The 23601-nt window shown below is 33.0% G+C and overlaps 1 protein-coding gene across 1 annotated transcript in view; it reads left to right on the top strand.

Annotated features, from left to right (window-relative positions):
• The window catches only part of LOC142975339 (ATP-binding cassette sub-family G member 4-like), a 50130-nt gene that overhangs the window by 21771 nt on the left and 4758 nt on the right, over window positions 1–23601 (top strand). Inside the window, exons 2-9 of the mRNA XM_076118124.1 lie at window positions 8342–8459; window positions 11612–11828; window positions 12352–12497; window positions 13375–13498; window positions 14688–14802; window positions 15147–15373; window positions 17859–18027; window positions 23498–23598. Of these exons, the coding sequence (XP_075974239.1) occupies window positions 8342–8459; window positions 11612–11828; window positions 12352–12497; window positions 13375–13498; window positions 14688–14802; window positions 15147–15373; window positions 17859–18027; window positions 23498–23598 (1217 nt within the window). The remainder of the gene's footprint in view (window positions 1–8341; window positions 8460–11611; window positions 11829–12351; window positions 12498–13374; window positions 13499–14687; window positions 14803–15146; window positions 15374–17858; window positions 18028–23497; window positions 23599–23601) is intronic.

The raw sequence follows: 23601 nt of genomic DNA, 5'->3' as shown, positions 1-23601 counted from the left end.
TATTACGAGGCACAGATTTTTTTATTCAGCCTTGGTTTTTTTTGTACAACAATGGTAAAAAGAATAATGAGGCTTCCGCAGATAATTATCTAATTACAGAACAATTGCAGGTGGTAGTATTTGCCAAGGATAAATAATGATGACTTTGTGACCACATTTGTCATGATAGGTAGATGAATCAACATCCTGAAGTGTAAGTTTGATTTATTGTGGCTATCATTATATCGTAAATACTTTCTGCGATGATTTGCTTTACAGTTCTTTTCTGAACCTAATAAGTGGATATAATGCGCGTTTAAGAATTGGTTATTCTTATACATATACTACTCTACTCAATAATATGATATGAAAAAAAAAATATATTTTAAACATGAACCTCCGCTATATATCCTGAATTAACAAACTTACTTAGGTGCTGCAACAAGCAGGTACGTTAATTATCTATCTATAATATTATAATAAGTATTAAGTAACTTTACGTAGTATAAACAAAAAAAAACATAATTTGCATATTTTGAGCGTCATTCTTTAACTGGATATTAAAACTATAAATCAACAGCGTCACAGTGTAAATTCTTAAGCATTGACAAAAACATTCCTGAGAAAAAATCATACAAGAAAATTCGTTTAACATGTAATTGGAGTTATTAATTATGTCATAATTTTATCATCAGTTTTTAAAGTCGGAAAAATGGATTGACTATGCAAATTAGGCTGTATGACAAGACAACTTACGTCAAAGTGCCAGTGTGACCAGTTTTGAACAAGTATTAAAGTGATTGCCAGTGATAAATATTCATAAGTGTCGTTTGATTCAATTTGATTAGAAACAAAAAAGATTTTGTGGCTGTTTATCTAATACTTGATACGTATACAGTTCGGAGTCGAGGGTCATGTAAATAATTAAGGTGTGAGAGGTCATGATTAGGTATAATATACGAATTTCCTTTTAATACTACGTATCATAGACTCACCGTGACGTCAGCATAGAGTTTGATATTTCCATTTGATAGTAATAATAATTTAGGTTACCAACAAAGAAAAGAAACCATTGTTTTTCAAATTAATTAATATTTATTGTGTAGTAAAAATCTGAGAACCAATTAATGCAAAGTGCAAAAACAAGGTGTCAAAAGTTTATGTTTATGACGCCTTAAACCGGTCAAATTCAAAATGGGTAATTGACGTAGCCACAGATTATACTCATAAAAACAATTTAAGAATCCATCCAATCCATCTTCTGTAGGTACCACTTAAGTGCCAAAAAGCTTCAATCATAATCTTAAACTTAAATTGATATAGTCTTTTAAAGTCGTCAATGGCTGTTCAAGTCTTGTTTTATGCAGTCTTTATGACAAATAATCGCCCACGTTAAAAATACAGACTTAGGTCACAATGCTCAAGGGCGAACCCCTACTACCATAGACTTTGCATAGCAATGGAGTTTTTTTAAAAGAAAATTTCCACTCACTTAACGTATTCTGAAAGAACACTTAGTACTTTGTGTAAATTTAGAATCTTTTGAATCGAAATCGATCGACATTGCAGGGTATATAACGCAATGCAAAGTTTGAGACTACACAATATCTTATAAAGATGCAAGCCATGTTACAAGACGAGTGATAAGTGTGAATGTGGACATGTGAGTCGAGGAAGACGGAAAAATCGATGGAAGTATTGTGAGAAAGAAGACGTCTGACAGAGATGAATGAAGCAATATATTTGTTTTGCCAACAACACTTGACTTGGGATAAACCGAGACACTGTCGAGTGAAAGATCAGAACACTATGCTACATAAACTAGAATCGAAAAAATGTACCTACTTTACTCCGCATGAACTGGCTATAGCATTGATGAGCCAAAAAACAAAAACAATGCCTAATTATTTAAATGTTGCACTGAGTACGGTGACCGTTGAGGTTGAATAACATCCTGATCATTCCGTCTTGCAACGCATGCGCATGTGGGATGTGATTAATGGCTCTATTCCAAGACGAGATCATGAAGAATTACTTTATGTAACTACTGCCAGTTATGTACTTGAATCATTTAGCTCAGGAATTGAACGGATTAATCTGTACGGAGCAGACATACTGAATAAATTGGACCTGAAATTATCCATTGCAGTTAACAATGCAACGTACCTTTAGCGTTATAAGCGTTCTAGAAAAATATTGAACGGTGATAAAATCGACTCCTGAGCTTAAATGAATGAATAATAAATTATTATGCCTAAATTCCCCTACAGTGGCGATTCCAGGTTTGCGTATTCATTTTCTTTAGAGAACTGTTTAAAAGACTCTCACAAATGCTAATAATTTTTAAGTTTTTTTCATCCATATATTAATTGATTCGATTATCTTATCATAAACTCTCAACACATAGTAATATCATTTTATGAATACTAAAACAATATATCAGAGCAAGTATGCAACAGACTGATGTATACCTACATAAATGTTCCTATTAGCAATCTATTAAAAAACAAGGTATTTAACCCACGTGAACTATTCATAGGTACAAGACCCACGTGTGTTATACACAGGTATTCGTAATAATAGCTCCAAAGCCCTGACATTATACTACCGTCGGATAGTCACGTTGACTATCCGCATGTACCATGACTATCCGATAATTTTCGTTAATTTAAATAATTGCATGTTGTAGACCTATTTGCAACGATTGTTATTATTTTCTTCTTATTACTGTTATTATTATAAGTTATCACATGATGGTTTGTTTGTAATAAAGTGGCTTTTAATTGTAATTACGTTTACGCTATTTAGAAGAATGACTGAAATGTCACTCTCGATTTATTTATTCTACATACTTGCATTTCTACGTATAAACATTATGTATATGCGTATTTTTTTTAATAATGTAAGGTCTTTGCCCTTCTTTAGAATATGATTTATGGCTCTCTCGATTTTCATCGCTATTATTTTTATACTTAACCATGAAAGCGTGACAGACTGACAAACCGACCAAACCAATAAAGGTTTGTCATTTTTAAAATCCATATATCTACTTTAGAAATATGGGTCACAATCAGAAAATATACGTTATATCGTTCCTGATTATGATGTGATTTGATTTTGATTGCCTTTCAGACTTTGATGTCTTTTCCGCATCAAGTAATCTTCATTCCAAACTATTTCAAAAGGCTTTTCTAGAAACGCGCTAAGGGCAATAATAATTTTAATCATACAAAAAATATCGATAACAACTCAAAAAATCAAGTTTATAAACTTTTATGATCATATTTTTTGCGTCAATGTGACAATTCATCTGATTTAAGTGATCAAATGCCAAAAGCTCTTCATAAATTAATGTGACATTACACCAGTCGAATTACACGCTCAAGCTGCGTGTCCGGATCGGTACAACCGGCTAGCAATCGACATTTGTATGAAAATCTGATCAGTCTAACGGGAGTTGTAGCTCGATTCTTTACTACTATCGACTACCGACAGCCATCATCGAGAAATTTTGTATTAAAATCAGATCAGTGCCTCTGACGTTCGTAGAAACTATTTTGACAGTACCGACTGTACAGAATCGAGCTACGGTAGGAATTATTTTTACAATACGTCCTAAATGTCAAACTCTCGATACTGGATAGTACCGACCGCAAGGATTTTTTACCTTGTATTAAATTCTATAGTACTGCGTCCATTGGATAGCACCACAAGAATTAATACAAGGTGACAAATCCTTACGGTCCGAACGCTGCGATTCCGCAGTGGATGCTCAGCTTCATGCTGCTACGTAAATGTGAACTTTTAAAACAAAAAATACACGTGCTTCGTATTTTTTGTGACATAATCTTGTTTGTTACACGTGACAATAAAATGGTCGTAATTATTCTTTATAACACTAATTACTTGAATTTAATTAGTTGTAATGGAGGGGTCTAAGTACAAACGTGATGTTTTAGCGACTAAATAAAAATTAATTAAAAAGTAGATAAAGAATTAGTTTTTCGGTTCTTTTATTTCAGATTTCTTTTTTAAAAAATAATCAGCGCCTCTTCGACTTAGCGAAAGAACTAATTAGACACAAACGACTACAATTTAAGATATTATTGCAATAAAATTCCTTGTTCTTTTAGCCTTGTATGCATTTTTTATACTTTCTTAGAAAATAATACGAATACTAAATCTTTTTAGGTACTTATGCTTTTGCCAACAACAGCGTAAAAATTTTTTCGTCATAGAAATACGGTAAACATTATTTCTATTATTCTGTTACATTATCCCACGCAATAAGAAAAAATACAGTACTTCACTACTTGATGAAGATCAATCACACAAATCTCATAATTTTTTTTTTCGTAACTTCGAACAACTGAACTCTTTGTGTGTCTAATTTCAAACAAAACTCTCCATAGCGATATACTTACCGTATAACGAAGAATAATTTTAATTTAGACTCAGATCCTTTGTACTTGTCACACAAAATATTACGTCGGGGAAAAAGTCTTTTAGCATTAAAGTATCTGAAAGTAAGTATAGTAATAAAATCTTTTCTCTACACAAAGAAGCTCGATATTTCGATAGTTCATACATACTATAATGCAAAAAGACTTTTTCCCCGACCTAATATATGTATCTATGTGGGGTTTGGTAGATCACCACCCGTGATGCGACGGTTATTCAAGCTACGTACATTAACCTCAGTATTAAGCGTGAAGTTAAGAGAACTGCCTGAATTTTCCCATCGACAGGCGATTTAAATAAACATGACCTATTATCGTTTGTTACATTCACAAGGTAGATTGAACGAAGATAGATCTGATAGTTGAAAGGGCCGTGGCCTCCTTCTGTGACACCTTAATGGTTTGAAAGGAGGCCGGCGAGAGGGAACTCTTAAGGGTCAATATCAATGGATGGACATTACACCGCGGTCTCATTCCCTCGGCCATTTCATACTATTAGATCCTTTAGTGGTTCTATCGAATAGGAAAGAATAATATTTGTATGATTTTCCTCTTCGATAATAAATTATATGGACTTTTCTGTCTATTTCTGTGTTATTTGTTGTTATATGGTCAGCATAATGTGACGAAGCTTGCTTCCATTGTCACAAAGCACAAAGGAATAGCCCCGATTCAAAATGCATTCTTAAAACATCTCAGGCCCCAAAACCATGTTTTTTAGACTCACCAACGAAATTGGGGGATAAAGAAGTTTTCAAGAACGGTTCAACTTAATCTAACTAAAACTTCATTGACTCGCAGCTTGGCAACAACTGTTGTTTTTGAACCAAACATCTAAGTAAATTCGTTACCATTTAAACAACACTCACATATGTGTTTATTTCACGTGTAAGCTCGACTTTAACTCGTCGACCTTACTTCTAATATAATAGCGTCTACTTCCTATGTATCGAAACAACCTTCAATTAACATAATTACCAAAAAATTACTAAGTACAACAAACATGTCGACGACATTATATTTTATTTGTACAAAATTTTTGCTCGTCTAATCAAAATTTTATTATTACATAACTGGTTTTTTCTCACAAAATGGCCACTAACACTTAAGTCGTATTTTGAGTTTTTTGTTTAATGGTATTTAGATTTTGAATTTTTGAGTCGCGAAACTGGTTGTTAATTAAATTCAAACTTGATTAAATCAGCAATTAGTTTTGATTTCCTCGTTATAGATTGTTGCTAAGGAAAAAAGGAAATTTGACAGATTTCTGTCTCAGTGTTGACCATTTGATTCATCCCAAAATAGAAGAGGCCAATGATAATGTCCCTGACCCACACTTTACAGTTTGGACTATAGGCGTAATGAAACTATGACGAGAGATGCGGGTAAAACTGTAGAATGTACTGAACATCGTAAGTGCTACGATTTCCTCGTAGCCGTACCTCGTAGCAGCGTAGAACATTCTTCATGAGTATTAATTGCCGGATGTCGAACAAATTAATGTACTTTTCAAATATATTGCCGTTATTATAAATGAGGAAAGACATTAATGTATGCAAATACTAGGAGTGAATAATTTATTATATCAAAGCAATTAGTGAATTAATTTATCGATTCGATAGATAAACAAGTATCAAGCTCAAGTTCAAAGGAACCAAAAATCAATAATTTGTATTCGAAATACAAATCGGATATTTATGACGCATGAAGCGGATGAATACGGATTTGGCATCAAAGATAGGTTCCCTCAAACACACAAAGTTTGAGTAAATGTTTAAGAATGTTTTATCGGTGGGAAATATGTTTAACTAATAAAATTTTTACCCATGTATCTTCTACTACTGGTCAAGGCTCCGTACGTAAAGTGTTGTACAGTTAAGTTCCAAAATAATTTTAAATAGATGTAAATAATATTATTTAAAGAAATCCTAATTGACCCGAGAGACGCCGCTCGTGTGTTATTAAACAAAACCGGAGCCTTTATTTTAATTCGCATCTATAAGTATTTCCATGCTGCATTTTATCATCATCGATTCAGTGGTATACCCGTGCAGCGTAACAGACAGACTGACGGGCGCATCAATAACCTTAGTATGAAAGCTTAGGTACAGTCACGTGTTAATTAATTAAATAAATTATTAAAACATGTTTAAAGTCGTGTGTCAGTTTTTGCTTGATCTTTTCATCTCGTGCATTATAATTTATTATGTGCAACGTGACAAAAAATGCATGTTTTTTTATCAAAGTGATAAAAAGTCCAATAGGTATTAGGTATACATAAAGTTTGATGCAACTACATATATATTATTAATCCTGGTTTGCTTGACGTTTTGTCCATTTTTTTGTTTCAAAGAGACACTGTTTCATAGCCTTTTTAATTATTATTATTTATATCTCTTCCACATGTATATTTTTGTATAATACGATTATCTTCAGAATGTAAACATGAAATAATGATAACAATAAAGGTCCAGCAGTAGTTCTTCGCGAGAAATTTCTTTGGTTACTTTGATTGCAATACATGTACAAACGTAATGTATTCTAAAATAAAATATAAATTTCGCTTGGGAGTACATAAAACACAAAATAGCTACCTAATTACGTCTGAAATTTAACATAATTACAACAGGTACAAAGGTTGAGCAAAGAATTTTAAAACCAGTAGTCTTTTTAAAACACAGAATAAAAAGCTTCAAGTCTTCGTTAAAGCTAGATCTACTGGAATTGTGATAAAGATGCAGTGTTAATAATACATAAAAAAACTAAAAAATATAATGGCTCTTTTTGTTTTTACACAGGTCATTATTTTGCACAAAACTGGCTAAACATACATATATCCTAAATATTTAAAATAATTGTTTACTTTAATTCCTTAGAAACAATCTAATTATTAAAATATTTGAAAATATCACGATTTGTACACATAACACAAAATTGCTAACGGGTCTTTAAGTTTACGATACCTTATTTTCTGCTCGATCGTTTTGCTTATACACTCTTTTCAGAAACAAAGATAGTTTGTTAAAAGTTAAACGTTTTAGCTTAGCAGCTGCATCTGAAAACATAAAGTTGTTGAAAGGTTCATTCTTCTACAATAGTGGTAAAGTTACAAAATGTTGCCTTATGTCGATATCCAACCAGTTTGATGCCACAAAAAATTGCTTGTTGTACACTATATTTTGGTCTACAGCCTGATCTAGAGTTCTACTGGTTCTATTCTTAAATTCAAAACATATTATATTTCATATATTTATAGTACAAAAAAGATAAAATGTTAATACGTGTTTCGAAATTACGTTTTTTAATCATGATCTCACCTTGAAAATCAAAATTGGCCATCAAATTACTATCTATCTATTCAGACTACTAATTAACAAAAAACCAAAATGTAGGAACCAAAATTGGAAGGTTGTTCGTGTCTCTTATTTTTTGTACTGATATGATATATTTTATGAACATAAAACGCATGAGTTAAATATATTACAGCAATACAGGATGTATGGAAGACTTTTTGTATATGTATCGATAGACTAATAAACACCTATAAAACATTTTTACATTTGCACATAAATTACCAAAGACAAAAAATAAAATTAAAACGCGCTCGATGACTACAAGCCTATTGCTGGCTATTGAGTAGCTTAGCGATGTATGAGAAAGTAATCCGAATGTATTAAAAAAATAAGTAATGTTTGTCAAGCAACTTTGAATTGATACGAAAGCATAATAATATGTCTAAAAGCAGGCTATATTCACTTAAAGAAATGGACGTAACACATTTCAAAAATATTAATCTTTAAAATCATAAACATAAAAATCTATATTGAAACATAGCCGCTCTGTTCTATTCAAGTTTATATTTATTATCATAGCAATTATCTAATTGAGTGCAATTGTTCTAGATAAGAAGACAATTTTAAAAGGCGTATCTGGGCTGTTCAAATCTGGTCAACTGACCGCCATAATGGGACCTTCCGGAGCCGGCAAATCTTCGCTCATGAACGCGCTCACTGGATTCTCGTAAGTACTTTTGCACTAATATTGTACTTAAGAATGTGGGTTACTGTTACAAACAAACTGTAGTAAACATTCTTCTATTATTTCGATAGAATAAATATACTTAAAAATTAATTGCCTAACGCTTCTGTTGTTTGGGAAGTAAACTCGGGTCAGATTCTTCAATTAATTTGTTGTTTAATTCTCAATAATAACTCAGAGTTGTCAACAAGCCTGTCTTGCTCCAGTATTATATGGGACCATTATGATAATATCTGTGTGAACATTCACTTCACCATCAACTCATCAAAACAAAAAGGTTATATGTCTAAAGCTACTTATTTTCTACTAATAAATACAGGCTACATTTTTTTCCAGAGAAATCTCTTAATGCAAACAAGACAAAAACTAGTCCATTATCTAATGAAGATAGCCTTGGTTTGATTCTAAATTATATAACACAGTAATACACGAGGCAACAATTACCGAATTCTGCACGGAGCAACATGATTTTTTTTTTCGAAAAATACAATGATGTGCTCCCATGTGAATTGTTTTGACTTTATCTCATGTGAAGTTCAGTTTGCAGATATTTTTGCTTCTTCTAATTGTGTCTATCAATCGTCTATTCACTATCGTGTCTTCACCCCTTTCAAGTTTATGTCCGCTCTCACACAGACTTACTATACTTCTCTGCTATTAACTTACAGACTAAGACTAAGTTTCGAATGAATAAATCGAATTTAATTCTGGATTGACTTAAGATCTTGATCTCAAGCTGAAACCCTTCTAATACGAACCTAAATCTCACTTACAAACACAAGACCCTAAAGACTATTGGGAAGATTGTACAAAATATTTGTGAACACGACGCGATGTGCGACTGTCACAGTGGAGCTACTATAACTGTAGGTATAATGTTCTAGCTTTTTGTCTCGTAAGATCATTACAGAATCTCAACTACAGATCTATTACAAGACTATTTACACCTATTTACTTAAACTAACGACAGTAAATTATCCGTGAGAATAAAAACAGGGCGGAAACGGTAATAATCAAATAATGACTGCACGATAATAATTGTCTTTGTAAATATAAATAAAACAAACATTTGTATGACGATACGACTTTGACGGACATTTTCTTTGTGAAGATAATATAGTGCGACGATCTAGTAGGCAGCCTTGTCAAATATTATAAATAAGAGAGTTTGTAAGAATGGATGTATGTTTGTTATTCTTTCACGAACAAGCTACTGGAAGGATTTAATAAAATTTGGTACACTGATAGTTTATAACCTGGATTTACAAATAGGGTACTTTTTAATCCGGGAAATCTTTTCACGTGGGCAAAATCGTGGCCAGAAGCAAGTATTCTGCGCATTAATCCTGCGTATTTTAAAATTAAATAGCTATATTGAACAAGCCACTGTCAGCTACAAGTACCCTCGCTCACTAATGTTCTTAATTCTGAATTTCATATATGTATGTACATCCACTAGTCGCGAAACTTGCGTACAATGTTCTCTACTAAGTTGATAGACTATAGTGATGAGTAATGTTACACTGTATTTACGGTAATACGACGTTTCCGTTCGTAAATTTAGCCACATCTCGGTCCAAAAACTAACCTTCGAGTCATGTCTTAAAGGAATATAATATATGGCCTTATCTCTACGAACAAAATTAAGTTTAAGATCTTTTTTGCTTGCACGCGTTAATCTAAAAAACTGCTATTATTATTATTATTTATTTATTATTATTAAAACAGTGTTTCTTACATGAAACTTATACTTATGGTCCACAAAACTGTTTGAACAGTTTGTCTGTGGACACGGTAGATCTATCACATCTAGTCAGATGATAAAAAGATTTGTGATGTATTTTATGACAGCTTTAATTATGAGGAAGAAATAATATCAACTTAACACAGCAAAGTAAGTTATAACATATTTTTAGGCATAGATATCAAGCTGATTTTTGTGCTTAAAGAGGAGTAAAACTGAAAAGATAGCAGGTATTATACTTTCTAAAACAGTTTACAGTCTTTGAGAAGTATAAAGGAAGAGTAAGTAAGTATAGAGCAGTGATAGCCGAGTGGTTTAAGTTGGCACCTCCCACGCAAGTGGTCGCAGGTTCGAATCCGAGGCAACACACCAATGACTTTTCGAAGTTATGTGTGTATTAGAAATAATTATCACGTGCTCCAACGGTGAAGGAAAACATCGTGAGGAAACCTTGCATACCTAAAATTTGTTTAATACATTTATTGAGGGCATGCAAAGTCCCCAACCCGCACTTGGCCAGCGTGGTGGACTCAAGGCCTCTAACCCCTCCCCCTCGTTTGGGAGGAGACCCTTGCCCTGCAGTGGGACAGATATGGGTTATTAAAAAAAAAAAAAAAAAAAAAAGTAAGTATAAGTAATTCCTGCCTACCTGATTAGAAATTAAAAAAAAAACCCTTTATATAAGAGAATATACGTTAAAACTTGATATCGCGTTGACTCCAATTCAAAACAAGGTGTCTACAGGAAGCAATTTATAGTCTTTAGCAAATAATTACTAAACAGACACTAATTACAAAAGAATATTGAACAAAAAATCCTACATCCGTGATTATCCAAAATGGGCGGTGCCTCGTGTATTTCCAAACCCATTGTTATGTGCAATAAAATTAATATATTCCCAGAACTATAGTAATTAAGTTTAATCAAATTTTGATCTTTTTCATGACATAATTACTGCTTCTCAAAAATCTAGTGTTTTAGTGGTTTCGACTTAAGATTTTATTCCAATCAAAGAGTTTCGTTGAGAAAATTGTCTTACAATGCGAAATTTGTTCTTATCAATACACTAAAGGCTTCCCTGGCTTCCCCTCATCCCTGAAAACATTGGTTTGACCTTAACAAATGAGACACTAACACGATACGAATTACTCTATTCATTGGTAAAATCCTTATAAAAATTTCATAGTTTTAAGTTGATGGCGAACAGACAGAGATGGCAAGGGTAATTTATAAATTGTAGCCCGTCATCAACAAGTCAACGTCGGGCTATAAAAAAGGTATCGGGAACTTAAAATTCTTTAAAACACGTTTAGCAATTAAGTAGTGAAGAATTTATTTGCCAAAAAAATTGACACAGGAATTAACAAAAATATATTCTCTCTTGTTGCAGAACTAAAGGCATCACAGGCAGTATACGGGCGGGCGACAGTCTATGCGAGCTCACACCGAATAGCAGCATGCGTACTTTGAAGACATATAGAAAGAAGTCCTGCTATATCCTGCAAGATGACAGACTGAACCCCCTGTTCACTGTGTCTGAACTTATGAAGTTTGCCGCTGATATGAAATTAGGAGATACGCTGACTGAAAAGCTGAAAATGAGCGTTGTAAGTCACGTTTTACTTCATGTGTGACTTGTTTTATTTAGTCCTCAACCCTCACTTGGCCAGCGTGGTGGACTCAAGGCCTAACCCCTCTTTTGTTACGGGAGACCCTTGCCCAACAGTGGGGCATTAATGGATTGAATTTATTTATCTATGCAACTTGGAATTCATTCCTGGGTCGTTCAACACGCTATTTGTTTTCCCGGAAATAATATTTGGCTAAAGACATGGAATAATATCGGTGTTTGAGTTAAACTGCATGTGATTTTACGTTTGTGGTTAATTTAATATGGAGGATTAATGTAGGAAGTAGTTCATGTTCACAGAAAACTGAAAATCAAACTTAATAAAATGTGATTCTTGCAGTCATATTTTATAGAGGTTTCCATGATCATGCCTAGTTAAGCTAAAAATAGTGCATAGTGATTACGTTTTTTCTCCTATATAATGACTACAACAATTGCTCTATAGCTTGTACAGGATATTATTATGTGGGTAATATCAATCCTTTTTTGCTTTGTTTTAGATAACAGACATAATTAGCACATTAGGGTTGTCCGGATCAGAAAACACGAGGTGTGCGAATCTCTCCGGTGGACAAAAGAAGAGATTATCTATAGCAGTGGAACTTATTGACAACCCTCCAGTGTTGTTCCTTGATGAACCTACTACGTAAGTTACACGGAACATATTTTAATCCTTAAAATAACATGCATCATAATGAAAAAAAAGAAAATTTAAGACAAACTTTGTCTAATGAGAAATACCAAAAAAAAAACAGAAGAATGTTGAATGACATAAGGTTTCATCTTTTTTTTTTATTATTAAACTTTCTTATAATTAATATTTAATAATCCATAAAGCAAATCTCTCCGTCTTAACGCCATACTAATTAATTAGGTACTTTTATTGTGAAACGAAATAGATCTAGGCCCATTAATATTAAAATATAAACAAAAAAATATTTGCGATCGACCATGAAACTTACACGTGTATCAAAATGAGCTTTTTTGAGAAACTAAAGTCTAATGGATTCTTAACGTCTACGTCCGTAATAAATGTTGAATAAATAAATACTTAGATAAAACGCAGCGGCAGCTTATCAAACTTGTTTTGCTAAAAAAATCTTGCTCATTAAAATTTCTGGCTGATTTTGACGTACACAAATTGTTATATACTCTTAAACGAACACAGGACAACAACCAGTCTTAAAGATTTTAATTTTTTTTACATTTGACTGCCTCCGTGGCGCAGTGGTTTAGGTCGCCACGCCGATACCACTGCAACGGGAGGTCGTGGGTTCGATTCCCACACGGGACAATTGCACTAGCGGTTAACTTTAACCGCAGGGCTAGCCGCTTCCGCAAAAACGTAATCTCTAAGATAATTATTTATATGCAAAAAAAAGTTACTAGTAGCAATTTTTATTTTGTAATCAATCTAGCGGCTATTATACTGATAATTGTGGGAATTTTCTTTTCTAGAAACTAGTAATAACATAATTTCTATGTAACTTGTAACAGCTTTAAACATAAATTATTTTCCACAGTGGTCTAGATAGCAGAACATCGGGACAATGCATGGAGATGCTGAAGAACTTAGCAAAGAACGGACGTACAATTGTCTGCACAATACATCAACCGCCTGCGTCGATATACACCATGTTCGATCAGGTATGTTTTTGAGAAACCAGTATCGTCGCAATTATAGGCTGCTTTTATCCACAAGCAAACCGTGACGCTCGTACGCTTATAAGTCAGTAAATAATCAGTAGGTTTTTAGCAGATTCCCTTTTGCGCAGAACTCTCTTCGATATGCAAGTATTTAGTTGTGTTACAGCTAAGTATCTCCGTGTTTCAACAGATATGATAAATTAGTCTTGGTTGCTAATGAAAGTTTCGGGAGGTTTAAACATGATTGAATAACTCTGTCACTAACTTGAACATCTATGTAGGTAGCATCAGTAAACTTAACTTTATATATTTTATTTATCTAAATGTAACACAAAATAAACAGCTTTTATTGTAAATCGATTTCAAAAGCATTTTATCTTTATAAAATTAATTAGCTAGCAGCTAAAGAGGTAACTGTACTCACATATTTTGACAAAAAATGTACCGTTTATAAACCAGACAACGCGACGTCAGGTCAAAATATTTTGAACATCAAAGTGGTTGTATATCCATGGTTTCTTCGTGAGAAAATAAAATTTGTATAATAAAAAACTTTTAAACATTCATTATCCTCAATAAATTTCTTTGTTAGCTTTAATTCCCACACAATTACCTACTTCTTATTAAATATGTATATTAATCATTTGTTATAACAATTATTACATATCGCATCCCCGGTGCAATACTGTCACTTATGCAAAAATGTAGTTTTTCAGGAGAAGCATTTAAAACGTTGACACTTCACACAACAATGACTTTATAACATATCTATAGATTTGTTTTTTTTTTACAAAAGTGACAGTGTTGCACCGGGAGTGCGATATGATTCTTATAACAGTGATATTAAGAATGATAATAGAAATGATACTCCATTTTGACATTATTATACGAACACTTTAATCGTCAATTATTTATGTACTTATTACGCAAGAGATCATAGCAAGAGAGTGAAAAACAATATAATATAGGTACAGTACCACAATTTTCTACACTCCATACAATGTATAACATCGAGAGTTTGACATTTCAAATTTTCTTTAACAAATTAGTTCCTTATATTACCACTAGGAGTGCTGATCAGTTTTTCATGCAACATTTCTCAATAGCTACTGCAGTAAGTAGTAATTTCTCAGTTTGCGATGTGTGACGTCACATGTATTCATATTCTCTATTCTCTACTATCTCTCAGGTATACATCCTAGCTGAAGGTATGTGTATATACCATGGGGCAAGTGAAGACACGGTGCCTTACTTAGCGTCTGTAGGCCTTCAATGTCCTGTGTACCACAACCCGGCTGACTACAGTAAGTATTAAGTCCATAGTCGAATTATATTATTAGCAAAAAGTAGTCTATCGAAGTCCAAGGTCCATTTTGAGTTGAACATACTGCTTTTTTGTAATACTTAATATTCAAACAGGTAGATAAAATTTGTAAAAAATATGACTGATACCTAAATTAGATGATAAAAAGAAGCAGGAAAAATTATTAAGTAACACAATAAAAAACTTTTTAGAGGCATTTTTTGTACAATAAAAGAAATTAGCAGATTCATCAGTTATTATAAAGTTGTGCTCTTTTTTACCTGTTTAAGAAATTAGAAGAATCATTACCCATATTACCTTAATTAACAAATTATTTTTCTACAGTATTGGAAATAGCAACGGGTGAATATGGGAAGTTCAACGAATTCTTAGCGGAGAAATGTTCAAATCAAGTGACAATAGAAAAACCTGCGCCTATACTACCGGTAGCTGATAAGAAAATTGAAGCCATATCGTTCGGGAAAACCTCAGTCATAGTCAACCCACCCGACGAAGTGTATAAGTTCGGGAAACTGTTTAAAAGATGCTGCATGCAACATTATAGGGATTGGGTAAGTTTCGTAGAGTTTTTATACCATTTGTAAATATAGAACTTGTTTGACCATGAACAAAACGACTCGGTGACCAAAATTATTAGAAATTCTTACTAATCAAAGAAATTAAGTATGACGTATAGATAATAATTATAATACTACTACCACTCTTATTCTAAACAGAAGACGCTGTATGTTGTATGACTTTAGCCTTAGCTTGATGTAAACTTTTTGAAATTGTTTAATCCTGGAAAAACTTTTAATGCAGACAAATGCGTTTAGTTAGAGTTACTGCTTACTTAAAAATAAAATTATAATTTAACCCTATTGTTTAAAATAAAGTTTATTTCATAATAAAGGGTAATTGCGTGATTTTAATCATATTATTATCAACGCAATCTCGATCTTGCAGCGTTGAGGATAATGGGGGCATCACTCGGTCACGACTTAATAAAGGCTTTAAGAATATTTTATTATAATCCTTTTATAAATAAATGGACAATAAAACTTGGTTTACATAAGGTTGTCAAAGCACTTTTAAAATTAGAAATAAATTCAATCTTTGTTTTATAAGTACTGTATAAATATGTGATCGCACCACAATTCGCGGTCCATAATTTATTTAGGTACACTTACATATGATTTATTTATTTCCTTTGTGTTACATAATTAAAGTGATTTAATTTGTATACAATTTTTATACAAGTATATTTGTTAAGTTCCAAAAGTAATTTTGACGTTTAAAAAAGAGATTCCTAAGGTAACCTGTTTTTACTAAAAAGAAAAGAGCGAAAAAACCATATCTGTGACGTCAATTCAACTTTTTTCACCGCTCGTTTTTCAAAATCGATTTGAACCAGTTGTAATTATTTCGATAAAAAAAACAAGTCCGCCTACCAGAAAACGATTTTGAAAAAAGTTCGGCCAACGACTGGTACAAAAAATTAAAAAGTATGGCTGCATGAATTTAAATGAACTTACTTTTATAATGCGGCATGCATTTTTAACGTTATTGACAAAAAATTTTGGTAAACTTAAATATCGGAAATATATTAATGTATAATAGAATACGGGAATTAACGCGAACACGCATTTTACCTTAAAATGCCTAACGTTTCGGCGCAGGTTGCACTCGCCGTGGTCCCAGGCTGACTCACAACCTGACAACCTGCGCCGAAACGTTAGGCATTTTAAGGTAAAATGCGTGTTCGCGTTAATTCCCGTATTCTATTATACATTAAACATGCAACGCGAGAGTTTAAAGTTATGATCGGAAATATATTTTCAATAAACACAGTTTTTGGAGAGTTGGTTATGATTTTTTATCGAGTACTTTAACTATTGAGGATGGAGATTTCTTATTAAGAAGATTCGCAAATGCCTCTGGAATATTTTAAAGCATTATTTTTAGAAGTAATTGTATGCGTCGGATACTCAATTCGAAGGCGATACGAAGGTTCACAATCGCACACAGATTAAAATAAATATAACACAATAAAACCAGCTTGTTTACAGATAATATACAAAGTCGTAAACATTTATGACTCCCAAAATATTTGTATAGCTTATAATATATTGTTTTCCTCAATTATTTGACTAAACTAATACGTTATATACAATTAAATTGTCACCAACAAAAAGAATAATACGTTTTATCACTCATGTAAGAATAATAAACTATTTTCGTTAATGTTTAACGTATTATAAACCTTAATGTTATGGTCAATGCTAGACATGCTAGTACTACGTTCGTGGTAGTTTCAAACATCCTTAGTAACCCTTATCTAACCGAACCTCGTGAGCTGCAATAATACCTAAAATCACGCCTTTTTCGGATAGGGGAAGGTAGATACCAGAGAACACCACTTGGTACGATCGTTACAAACTTTCTTAGCTTCGTTCACACCCATACATCTTTTCATACAGGACAAAGTAACTAGAATTCCCAAAAATATAGGTTTAGTATTTTGTAGATAAGTAGAGTGTATATGTTACTGTAAAAGCCCGAACTGTGGTAAATCCTAAGATTTTCCGGTAAAACCTAAGATTTACCAACTCTCAATGGTAAAAGTCCGAACAAGTCAGAGTTTAAAAACTATGTTACGATATATAAAAAAATCCTCCTTTATAACTATGTTTATAACTATTTCACGGTATAATTATATACTGTGACATAGTTATAAAGAAGGAGTTTTGGGCATAGCGACATGGGTAGGTTAGGTTAGAAGGCTAAGGTAGGAGCGAGCGAAGCGAAGCTCCCACCTTAGCCTTCGTGGTTATTTTTTTTTAACCACCCAGAAGGAGGAGCCCCGCGAAGCGGGGCTCCGGCGACATCTCGATATCATCAAGTGAATATAGGTAAAAGTTCGAAATAAAAGAATTGTTCGGACTTTTACCATTGCGAGTTGGTAAATCTTAGGTTATACCAGAAAATCTTAGGATTTACCACCGTTCGGGCTTTTACAGTAACATATACATTAAATGGTACTCTTTTTCTCCACAGACAGTATCACACCTAAAAGTATTCATGCACATCATGATCGGCGTCCTACTGGGCCTGCTGTACGAGCGATGTGGCAGCGACGCGTCGAAGACTTTCAGCAACCTTAGCTTTTTACTAGTGTCCACCGTCTACCTCTCATACACCTCACTCATGCCTGCTGTACTCAAAAGTAAGTATATTTTATGATATATATTATAAAACTACAAAGTTTTTTATAAAGCTTGCAGATTATGGCCGGCATTAATCGGAACAGCCGGGCGGTAAAATCGAAAAGAACATGTAGATAAATGTAATTGTTTTTGCTCAGTAAATACTGGTGCACCGACCATGCCGTCCCGAATGTGTGAAGCTCCCGACCAAAATGAATCTCGAAGCGATAATCTTTTCTGTCAAATCAAACAATGCCTGTTATACCTATACAGGGTGTCCCATAACTCAACGATAATCCGAGACAGGATGAAAGGCCAAGTCATACCGGTTCTAGGAAAAATAAAAAAAAAAATCCATATCACTCAGTTCAGCAATAATAGACACTTTTCAAAAAAGTTAAAATTCCACACCCTTGGTCGCATTTTCAAGTCCTATGATCACCAATGTCACAATTTCGCTGTGTTTTTTTGAATTTCGTGATCTTCATTAAATATGCTATTAATCGTAAAACAAATTAATGCACAAAACATTGTTAATTTAATAAAAAAAGTTAAGTTTTAGTTAGTAATCGTTCACAAAAATATCGTTAGTTAACTTTGACGCTTCATATTGAAAAAAAAATGTACTACATTACCCCTGGCAAGTTATTTCAAAAGTTGGCGCATTTAATCAAGATTTCAAAATGGTGCAACACTTGTCACTTTTCTTGCCATTAAAAATGTTATTTTTATTTGAACGACGAGTATCCTCGAAAATGGATCGAACGCAGTCGTACAATTGTATGGCCTCCTCGTTCCCCCGATCTAAATCCAGTAGATATTTTTTACTGGGAATGTATAAAATAAAAAGTCTATCCAAAATCAATACAAAATCTATCAGAACTTCGCCAGAAAATTGACACAGCGTCAGAAGAAATAAATGCAAGGAATTTTGCTTGACTGGTGCAAAGATCTTTTGTACGCCGTTGCAGAGCCTGTATTCGTGCCAGAGGAAAGCAACATAATAGGTAATGATGAATAAAATAAATGTAATAAACATAATAGGTAATGATAATAAAAAAAAGAATGAACGAACCATCGTTCTTATTTAATTATTCTCCTTAAACTAAAGTAATTCCAAATTGTTTTCCTCTGGCACGAATACAGGCTCTGCAACGCCTTACAAAAGACCTTTGCACCAGTCAAGCAAAATTCCTTGCATTTATTACCTCTGATGCTGTGTCAATTTTCTGGCGAAGTTTTGATAGATTTTGTACTGATTTCGAATAGACTTTTTCTTTTACGCATTCCCAGTAAAAAATATCTACTGGATTTAGATCGCGGGAACGAGGACGCCATACAATTGTACCACTGCGTTCGATCCATTTTCGAGGATACTCGTCGTTCAAATAAAAATAACATTTTTAATGGCAAGAAAAGTGACAAGTGTTGCACCGTTTTGAAATCTTGATTAAATGCGCCAACTTTTGAAATAACTTGCCAAGGGTAGTGTAGTACATTTTTTTTTCAATATGAAGCGACAAAGTTAACTAACGATATTTTTGTGAACCATGACTCACTAAAACTTAACTTTTTTTATTAAATTAACAATGTTTTGTGCATTAATTTGTTTTACGATTAATAGCATATTTAATGAAGATCACGAAATTCAAAAAAACACAGCGAAATTGTGACATTGGTGATCACAGGACTTGAAAATGCGACCAAGGGTGTGGAATTTCAACTTTTTTGAAAAGTGTCTATTATTGCTGAACTAAGTGATATGGAATTTTTTTTTTATTTTTCCTAGAACCGGTATGACTTGGCCTTTCATCCTGTCACGGATTATCGTTGAGTTTTGGGACACCCTGTATAAGCCGTCTTAAACACTAACGAAATTATAATTAATCTTTCCTTAAATAAATTACTCCTGCCATTGAACTTATTTCTTTCAAATTGATACAGTGGGCGGATTGCTTTCGTACGTATAATCAAACTTCTGAATTCTTCATTATTAATTGATTTGCAATTGAAATTGATTCGAAGAGCATTATATCATGGTCAAAGTTGCAATTTATTTTGACCTACTTGCAAATGTACAAGTGCAGTGTCAGCTATGTAAATGTGCTATGACTTTGACTGCAAAAAGGACAGTTTACATTCTTTATTATCAATCAAAAGCTTTAAAACTCAGTATTTTATAACTTAACGTCTCTTAAAATGTAGACTTGTGTTTAATATCACCCGGTAGCGGTAGTTTATCTATTCAAAAGCGTGTTTTTATATGTGTTTAAACGGTATTGAATAGATAAACTACCACTCAATGTACCTCAGAAGCCAGGGGTAAAATTTTAAAAACATAATATAATACATATTTTTAAATTAACATCGTATTCTTTTTGTCAATATTTAAATGAATACCTGCAATACAATTATCTGACATACTCCATTAATCACGTCTTAAAGTAAATCGTATAATTTTACCTGTCCATTTAACTGGGAAGTTCTGCTACTGGTACTTTCCCGTACGTAAATAAATTATCATCAGAATGTCGTATTTATTACTACGACCATAAAGAGATGTAAATTCCTTTGTCTCAACTCTTTCTTATCTTGTAAAGGAAATAAGAAAGCAATCATAAAATGTAGTAAACACACCATTACTGCGAATATATTTATTGAAGGTCAACGCAAGAGCGGTTATTTATCAATCGCCTTTTCAAAAAGATCTTTTCCTGCTTTTGGATTTCTTAGAATTCATTTCTGATGTACTAAATAAGGTTTGTATGTTCATTAGCATAATGACGAAGACCTTTTGACAAGTCAACACCCTTTATATTGAAAATAATTCGAACGAAAATTGCATTTTACGTTGTGTGATTGTTTTTTTTAGATGGTAATTTTTATATAAAATTATGGTGTCAAAGTCATTACGTGACGCTTAATTTTTATTTTTACCACACATTTTAATGTAACATTGATATCCCCTGCAGATAGAAAGACACATTGTTTACAATCTTTACTTTCACATTCATACATCTCATAGGTAAAAAGTAACCTCGACAGACTTATGCTTATTAAAGAATATCGCGGGTATAAATTGTGCAGGGAATCTACGCGAAAGCTACGCGTCCTCATCAAGATTTGTTTATTTGTATTAATTTCTATTGTACAGGCACTATAGATTAATACAAAACAACAAATCCCTACGGTCCGTATGCTCCGATCCCGACCCGGTGTGGTAGACGAGAAGCTCTAAACGTCCTTTACTACATAGTGTAATTATCTGTATCATCGATAATTACTTATTATCTCCGTCATTAAATATTTTCTCATATCTTTTTCATACTATTAATCAACCTATTCTTTTGTCCTGAAAATAACTTTAATTAGGAATAAATGATTTTTAATTAAATCGATTGATGAATATCGTAATAAATCATGTCATCCCTTATATCCTGTTGGCGACATTATTTTTTTTAAGGTTAGACATGCCATTGTTTTCATTACAAAGAATAATCTTGTGTTGCGAGGACTTTTTCAATTGATAGACACAAAGTGTTGCGAAACTCGATAAGATTAACTGTTTATTTCACACACTGATAAACTAAACCTACCTACTCTTTTTAAAGTTAAGCCGTTAATATGTCTTACATGTACTTTTATTTTTTACTCGCAATTTTGTCTAACCGCTAACGTAATTATTGAAAAAGTATTTACGTAATACACGTACATAATTTACTAACCTACCTCATACTGAATTCAAACACTAGCAAGAAGTGTATGATGCAAAATGAGTGGATTTAGCGGTTCCATATGAAGTATAATAGAATATCTAGGATGCCGGATTGCCATCGATTCTTTTGAATAACTTGACATAAAGTGCGGGATGGAAATTCCAAGATAATATCAGGGAAATCTCTGAGTTTCCTTGAGGAAAATATTGCGTTTATAACTAGACTATTGATAAAAAGAGACTAGTGATTACTCATTGCATCACATTCATTTAACTACCTATCGGTTTTGTTGGAAGATGTAAAAAGTAGTAAAAACTACGCAAAAATACTGGATTGATTTTTAATGTAATTTGGCACACATATAGTTGAGAGAGTACCTAAATGAACACACATTATACCTGTTATCCAAAAATGTTTCTCCCAAGCTTCAAAATTTGGGATGAAACTTTGTCAGGAGCGAAACCGCACACGCCAGCTAGTATTCAATATTAGTAAGGTGCAAATAAGTAGATGTATGTATGACTAAGCTAGACCCTGTAACCGACATCGTACTTTACTCTATGGCCTATGATAATTAGCTCTACCATCTTACGTGTATAATACCGTCATAATAATTACTTACCTATTATTGTGTGAAAATATATTTATGTACTCAAACTATAATTAATTGGACCTTCTTAACCTTACTCTTCTTATTGTTATCATTTGACACGTTAATGGATATTTTTTGTACTATTTCTCTCTACATAATTTTTTGAAAACTTCCGTAATGTATGGATTTACTAGGTTTCCACTCGAGGCTTTGACGGCGAGGAATTTCACTCCCTTCGAGGTAGAATTTCTTTGTTTCCTTAGTGCTCCCCTACGGTCCCCTTCGGCTGTGTGTTGTCAGTCAGTCACTGAGTAACGAAATATTTGTGTAAAAAAAGTTGATTAAAGCGAGAGTAAACGTATCGCAAATTGGCAAAACGTCTGGCTTCCCCTAACTTTAGAGTTTTTAAAATGTTATGACAATATTGTTAGATGCAACTAAATACAATATTTATCGGCAATTACAGATCGGATAGTATAGTAGCAAGCAAACACGATCACCGTTTTCTTTCATTTACCTAAAAATCTTTTATATTTGATATTCAACATTTATATTTCTTCGGAAAAAATATTTGTAAAGAAAACGTGCAATCATAATCAGAAAAACGCCCAATTAAATAATTATACAGCGGAAATGCGCGAATAATTCCCTCGTAAAATGTGCAAACGTCCAACAACTCTTGTTTTTAAAGTCAAATCAACTAATTAGAACCTGTTTGATTAAAACATGGTCGATGTTTATTGACTTGCAACGTGCTGTTTTTGGAGTGTTTTATTTTTATGACCCACCTTAATGCACACAAGCTTTTAGATTTATTATGGGTCTTTGGTGTTTATTCTAAACAGTGTTTATTTTTCAACGAAGCAGTGTAACCAAAATATGTCCCTAATTAAGTATAATAATATAAAGTCAGACCACTATTAACAAATACTTATTACAATATTGGTACCATTCCAGAATAGTATAAATATCTTGTAGATCACAAGTTTCTTTAGATCATGTCTTAAGTTCGAAACAAAAACCTGTATATCTATATAGACTAGGTACTTATTCTAGAAACAGGAACTCCATTACGAAAAGAACTACCCCAGTACTCCACATCACTGCTCGAATACATCACTCGATGCACTTTTATAACTCAGTTGGAGGAATGTTCTAAACATTCATCGTTTTTCTTTTCAGTTCCAATGGAATTATCAGTATTGAAAAAGGAAAACTTCAACAACTGGTACAATTTGAAGACCTACTACGCGGCGCTTCTGGTCACGGGCATGCCACTACAGGTA

Source organism: Anticarsia gemmatalis, chromosome 9, assembly GCF_050436995.1.
Source record: "Anticarsia gemmatalis isolate Benzon Research Colony breed Stoneville strain chromosome 9, ilAntGemm2 primary, whole genome shotgun sequence".
Lineage (NCBI taxonomy): Eukaryota > Metazoa > Arthropoda > Insecta > Lepidoptera > Erebidae > Anticarsia > Anticarsia gemmatalis.
Note: the sequence above shows the minus strand (reverse complement) of the source record. Positions and strands in the feature narration are given on the sequence as shown.